Source organism: Suncus etruscus, chromosome 1, assembly GCF_024139225.1.
Source record: "Suncus etruscus isolate mSunEtr1 chromosome 1, mSunEtr1.pri.cur, whole genome shotgun sequence".
NCBI classification, from domain to species: Eukaryota; Metazoa; Chordata; class Mammalia; order Eulipotyphla; family Soricidae; genus Suncus; species Suncus etruscus.
Genome location: NC_064848.1, coordinates 174,875,369 through 174,882,202, shown reverse-complemented (window position 1 = coordinate 174,882,202; position 6,834 = coordinate 174,875,369). Strand labels below are relative to the sequence as shown.

The 6,834-nt window shown below is 47.1% G+C and overlaps 1 protein-coding gene across 1 annotated transcript; it reads left to right on the top strand.

Moving 5' to 3' along the window:
- Nucleotides 1-2,499: 2,499 nt before the first annotated feature.
- LOC126007465 (DNA repair protein RAD51 homolog 3-like) lies at nucleotides 2,500-6,769 on the top strand. The gene is made up of 2 exons (XM_049772749.1): nucleotides 2,500-2,617; nucleotides 6,507-6,769. The coding sequence occupies exons 1-2, from the start codon at nucleotides 2,500-2,502 to the stop codon at nucleotides 6,767-6,769; spliced, it is 381 nt and encodes a 126-aa protein (XP_049628706.1).
- Nucleotides 6,770-6,834: the final 65 nt, after the last annotated feature.

Genomic DNA, 6,834 nt, shown 5'->3' with positions numbered 1-6,834 from the left:
AATATTAGTTAAGACATACCTTCAGCTGACATTCTAAGATTACTCATATTTAATATTTACATGGCTTCAAATATTTTTTAATATTATTACTCACTTTTCTTAGAGCCTCTCTTAAAATTTACTCAGATATATAAACACACCTTATGACGAACATTTGCGTAGATTCAAGTATTTTTATTTAGTCCTATAGAATAATCACTCCCCCTCAAATCTAACATTGCTCCTAACCTACATGCAACCATAGTAAGAGTTACCATTTCAGGCTCCAGTTCAGTGTGCATAAAACCAAAACAATTCTCAACAGACCTTGCTACTGAGAAACTACTGATAGCAAAAAAGCAGCCTCAAAAGTGAAACTATCCTGCATCAGAAATATGCCTCAAACAGTTTGCCCCATGCCTTTTTCTGTAAATTAGCTTTATGTTCTGTCAAAAAATTGAGTGTAAGTATTCCACCTTATGCCTCGAATAAACGGAACAGAGCTGGAACCCAACTTGACTCTTGGGCCTCAGTTACCCCATTCGCCGATCCCGGTTCACAACTTTCAAGGGACCCCAAAAGATTTCCTCCTTGTGTCAAGACCAATCGGTCTACGTGACATACTGGAAACCTGAAGTACTTTTCCATGTTTCCCTCCTTCTCTATAGAGTTCACATGTTCCAAAGACCGTGGTTTGCAATATTTAAGGAGTTGGTTTAGGCCGCGGCTAAGACCATACCCAAAAGATTGTGCAAACAACTCGAGTTACCCCCCCAAAAAAAACAAACCCTCTTTGGGCAAGGAGAGAACTAAAGTTCACATTTTCCAAACTGTCCCCGGATCCACTCGAGGTTCTGGGAGAAGCGGCCCCTTGCTCACTCTTGAACCAGAACCCAGAATGGGGGGCCAGGGGGTCCTTGGGTACCCCACCTCCTCCCTCGGCACCCCCCAACCCAGGCACAGCCCCCTGGGATCCGAGGTGCTTACTTTGTGAACCACGCAGGCGACGAAGAACCAACGGCCTCAGAGACCACCACCAGCTCGGGACTCGAGGTGTGTGGGTGCGGGGCGGTGGGCGTGGGGCGTTCCCCACATCCGAGGGGCGCAGGCCCACAATGCCTCGCGAGGAGGCGAGGGCGGGAACGGGGAGGCGAGGGGGCGATGTGGGGCATCCGGTGAGAGGAGCCTCAAGGCCCTTCCACGTCACTGATCCAGGCTCTAACCCGCAGCTGCTTCCCAGTGTTTTGAAGCTAGCTCCCAGTCAGGATGATCATTCCTAGGAACCACCCCCAAAGTTTCCACTGGATGGGTCAGGATGAGATGAGATGTGTAGGTGAGGAGATGTGTAGGATCCAGTGGGCCTGGCTTTCCAAACTTGGATTTCCATCCTCTTCCCTGTGTAGCTCCCATTAGGGATGGGGTGATCATGCCTAGGAATCTCCCCCAAAGTTTCCACTGAAAGGGCCAGGATGAGAAGATGAGAAGATGTGTAGGATCCAGTGGGCCTGGTTTTCCAAAATTTAATTTCTATCCTCTTCCGTGTGTAGCTCCCATTAGGGGTGAATCATTCCTAGAAACCGCCCCAAATTTTCCACTTAAAGGATCACGGTGGGAAGATAAAATGTGTAGGATCCAGTGGGCCTAGCTTTCCAAAGTTTGATTTCCATCCTCATCTCCTGTGTAGCTCCCATTAGGGGTGGGGTGATCATCCCTAGGAACCACCCCCAAAATTTCCATTGAATGGGTCATCATGAGATGTGTAGGACGTGCAGGACCCAGTGGGCCTAGCTTTCCAAACTTGGATTTCCATCCTCTTTCGAGTTAATGCTTATCTTTGTTAATTTGGCTTTGGGGCCCTGAGGGGGGGTCACTCCTAGTTTTGCATTCAGGAAATAACTTCTGGTGGTGCTGAGGGATATAACTACAGGGGATATATATATAATCACAGGGGATGCTGGGGATATAACCAGGATCAGCCCTATCGTGGAAAGCTCTGTACTAAAATTTCTTTTTTTTTTTTTTTTTTTTTTTGGTTTTTGGGTCACACTCAATGGTGCTCAGGGGTTACTTCTGGCTGTCTGCTCAGAAATAGCTCCTGGAAGGCACAGGGGACCATATGGGACACCGGGATTCGAACCAACCACCTTTGGTCCTGGATCGGCTGCTTGCAAGGCAAACGCCGCTGTGCTATCTCTCCGGACTAAAATTTCTAGTCCTTTTTCTTTTTGATAAGGGCAGTTTGTACGTTTGGCGGGAAACCCTAATGGGACTGTGAAATAAGCACAATATAAGTGGCGAGAGGCCCCAGCGCGAAGACGGCGCAGCGTTGGGGGAGTGGCGAAGCCTCAGGCCGCGTGCCGCCGCCGGGCGGCAGGCTCCTCCCCTTCCGGCTGACGTCACACGACATGCGCATGCGCAGATCGTGACGTTTAGCCGCGCGGGATTGAGACTTCCGGGCCGCCCGGGCTTCGGACTCCCGGGTGTGAGCACGGCTGAGCGTGGCCGCGGCGGGCTTTGAAAATGCAGCGGGATTTGTTAAGTTTCCCTCTGTGCCCGGCTGTGCGGGTGAAGCTGGAGTCTGCGGGTTATGAGACTGCAGAGGAGCTCTTAGAGGTGAAACCTTTAGAGCTCAGCAAAGGTAAAAGACTCCAGCCTCAGCAGTGGAAGGCGTCCCCGGCTCCTGTCTCAAAAGTCCCGCTTTCGGGCTGTAGCTCCAGGTCTGGTCAATTTCAGCTGCGCCCCTTCCTCTTCCTTTCCCCATGTTTACATCCTGAAACTCCCTCCCTAACCCCGCTTAAAATAGCTTGGAGGAAAGAAAAATAAATAAGAAAGATAGGGTGGGTGAAAAAAAATAAGTAAAATAGTTTGATGGTTAGGACTTCCCTTGCTTTGTTTTTGTATTTTGGTTTTGGGGCCACACCCCCCAGGTTACTCCTGGCTCTGTGCCCAGAAATCGCTCCTGGCTTGGGACTCCGGGGGATCGAACCGCGGTCCTGTCTAGGCTAGCGCTTGCAAGGCATTGTAAGGCGTCTGCCTTACAGCTTGTGCCACCGCTGGAGCTCCAGGACTGTCGTCTTGATACTTTTGCTGGTTGCTTTCTCCTTCGATGCCGGGTGAAGACTAGATCCCGTCATTTGTATTTCTCAAAAAACCTCTTCCTGTAGCCTTATCTTAGCAAATACATAACGAAACTGATGTTTGGGGAGGTTAAGTCACTTTGGATGATTGAGCCAGGTAGTAGGGGAGTAGGATTGGAAACCACCCAGGCTGGCTGTCCAAAGCCAAGGGATTATTAAATTTGAGACATGGAGGATTTGTCACCAAGAACGAGGAAAACAGCACTGTTTATCGTGTGAATCTCTGGGAGACCCTCATCTTCAAAAAATATTGAGTTATTATGCATGCGTGCAAAATCCTTGTGTCCTGAGGTAGCTAAGAATGTAGCTGCTTAGTCCCGCTATGCACGTTCTATCCTATGCAGAGCATTGTGTTAAGTTAGAAGATGATTTAATTTCATTTGTATTTTGAGTCACATTTAGCGTGCTCAGGGGACTGCTCCCTTGAACCTGTTGAGCTTTCTCTCCCACTGTAGAAGATCCTAGAAAGCGGATTCTCACCTGCAGTGGCGCTCAGGTTACTCCTGACTGCAGAGCTCTGGAATTACTTATTCCTGGCAGGCTCGGGGGACCATTGGAATTCTGAGAATTGAATCCGGGTCGGCCCCGCTAAGTCAAATGCCCTTCCAGCTGGCCCCCTAGAAGATATTTTTCTAGGGCATGCAGGGCTGGCGGGCCACACTTTGCCTTTCTGGGGGGTCTAGCGGAATTCGAGCTCGGGTTCACTGCATGCAAAGCCCCTGTACTTTCTTTTTTTTTTTTTTTTTGGTTTTTGGGCCACTCCCGGCAGTGCTCAGGGGTTACTCCTGGCTGTCTGCTCAGAAATAGCTCCAGGCAGGCACGGGGGACCATATGGGACACCGGGATTCGAACCAACCACCTTTGGTCCTGGATTGGCTGCTTGCAAGGCAAACGCCGCTGTGCTATCTCTCCGGGCCCGCCCCTGTACTTTCTTTCTTTCTTTTTTTTTTTTTAAATGGGTCCCACCCAGCAGCGCTCAGGAGTTTCTCCTGGCTCTATGCTCAGAAATCGCTCCTGGCAGGATCGGGGGATCATATGGGATGCCAGGATTCGAACCACCGTCCTGCATGCAAGGCAAATGCCCCACCTCCATACTATCTCTCCAGCCCCATATAGTTAGTATCTTTAAGCCCATTATTAATTTCATCCCCACCATTATTTGTTTTTTATTTTGTTTCTAGTCATACCCAGTGGTGTTCAGAGCTTACTCCTGGCTCTGTGCTCAGAGATCACTCCTAGCAGGCTTAGGGTGCTTATGGATTGAACCCTATCTGCTATCTCTCCAACCCGTATTGTTTTATATGTGTTTGTGTGTAAGTGTGTATCTGTCTGAAACCAGATCCAGGGCACATGCAAGGCTACATCCCTAGTACCCACTGTATGCACACACCTGAATTTTTTTCCTGATCATATTTTGTAATTAGCATTCTTACTTTTCAAGCATAATTATTGTTGGATAGGAATGAAATTATGTAGTTGAGCAAGCATAATGTATTAAAGTATTTGTAGGTCAAATAATAATTTTCATTAAGTAGCAATACATAAATTTTCCATGGCTCTCAATCATGAATAATACTTAGTATTCTTAAAATTGCATCTTGTTTAGTTGTGCATTTAAGCTATTTTGTTTCATTTTAGGGCCACACCCAACAGTGCTCAGGGGTTATTCCTGGTTCTGTAGGTATCATCTCTGGCAGTGCTATGGGGGCCAGCCATATGGGATGCTAGGGATTAAGCCACCTTACACACTGTACTATCACTCCAGCTAGAGTTATTTTCTTTTTTTTTTTTTTTGGTTTTTGGGTCACACCTGGCAGTGCTCAGGGGTTATTCCTGGCTCCAGGCTCAGAAATTGCTCCTGGCAGGCACAGGAGACCATATGGGGCGCCGGGATTCGAACCGATGACCTCCTGCATGAAAGGCAAACGCCTTACCTCCATGCTATCTCTCCGGCCCCCTGCTAGAGTTATTTTCAATCTCGGCACTACATATGGTTCCCCAAGCATTGTTTGGAGTGGTCCTTCAATACTGAGCTAGGAATAAAATACTGCTAGGTATGTGCTTAAAATTAAAAAATAAAAAAATAATTTGTATTCACAGACCAGAGGTAACACTGTGTGGTGTATTTGCCTTACTTGTGACTGATTCAAGTTCAATCCCCAGTATTTCATATGGTCCTCAAGCTCACCAGGTGTGATCCCTGAGCATAGCTAGGTATTTCCCCCAAACAAAACAATTTGTATGCCTTATGACAATATATTAAATATATTAATATTAATTTTTTTTTGTTTGTGTGCTCAGAGGTTACTCCTGGCTCTGCACTCAGAAATCATTCCTGGCAGGCACGGGGGACCATATGGGATGCTGGGATTCGAACCACCGTCTGTCCTGGGTTGGTGCATGCGAGGCAAATGCCCTACCGCTCTGCTATCTCTCTGGCCCCCTAATATTAATGTTTTCTTTTTGCTTTTGTTTTTGGGCCACACCCGGCGATGCTCAGGGGTTACTTCTGGCTATCTGCTCAGGAATAGCTCCTGACAGGCACAGGGGACCATATGGGATGCCGGGATTTGAACCAACCACCTTTGGTCCTGGGACGGCTGCTTGTAAGGCAAACGCCACTGTGCTATCTCTCCGACCCCTGCACTCAGGATTTACTTCTGGCTCTACTCAGAAATTGCTCTTGGCAGGCTCGGGGGTCCATACCAGATGCTTGGCTTCTAACCATTCTCTGTTCTGGGTTGGATGGTGCAAGGCAAACACCCTACTATTGTGCTATCTCTCTGGCCCCGGCCCCTACTTTTTTCTTCCTATTTCGTGAGATACTCTTGTTGATATTCAGAAATGCTTTGGAATTCTAGGTGGTGGTCGTTGGTTTTCTTTTGGCCACAGTTGGCGGCAGTTGGGTTACTCCTGGCTCTCTGTTCAGAAATTGTTCCTGGCAGGCTCGGGGAAGACCATATAGTATGCCGGGAATCAAACCCGCGTCTGTCCTGGTAGGCCTACATGTAAGGCAAATACCCTACTGCTGTGCTATCTTCGGCCCTGGAGTTCTAGATTTCTGAATTATACTTCTTGCATAATAGGAAAATCTTTCAACTGGTATATAAATATCAAGAAAACAGATAAGGGAGAGATAGTACAGCAGTAGGGCGTTTGCCTTGCAAGCAGCCGAACCAGGACAGACAGTGGTTTGAATCCCGGCATCCCATATGGTGCCCCTTGCCTGCCAGGAGCGATTTCTGAGCACAGAGCCAGGATTAACCCTGAGCACTGCTGAGTGTGACCCAAAAACAAAAACAAAAAAAAAATTAAGATAGTTGAATACCGTTTTATACTTCTGGTTCTCTCAAATAATCAGGGTGTTGGTTTTGTTTGTTTCCCTTTCAGAAGTTGGGATATCTAAAGAAGAAGCCTTAGAAACTCTGCAAATTATAAAAAAAGAATGTCTCACAGATGAACCAAGATATGCTGGTACAGCTGAATCAGACAAGAAGTGTACAGCACTGGAACTTCTTAAGCAGGAGCATACCCAGAACTTTATAATTACCTTCTGTTCAGCACTAGATAATATTCTTGGGGGTGGAGTACCCTTAACCAAAACAACAGAGATTTGTGGTACACCAGGTGTTGGAAAAACACAATTATGGTAAAACAAAATGTTCTTCTCTTAAGGGTGGGCTTGGTCTAATTATCTAATTAAATATTGTGCTATAGA

What these genes read in the sequence shown, in the direction of transcription:
- LOC126007465 (XM_049772749.1), top strand. Translation starts at nt 2,500, where the DNA reads ATGCAGCGGGATTTGTTAAGTTTCCCTCTGTGCCCGGCTGTGCGGGTG. An exon ending in ACCTTTAGAGCTCAGCAAAG is followed by an intron (nt 2,618 to 6,506) that starts GTAAAAGACTCC and finishes TTTCCCTTTCAG; the next exon opens with AAGTTGGGATATCTAAAGAA.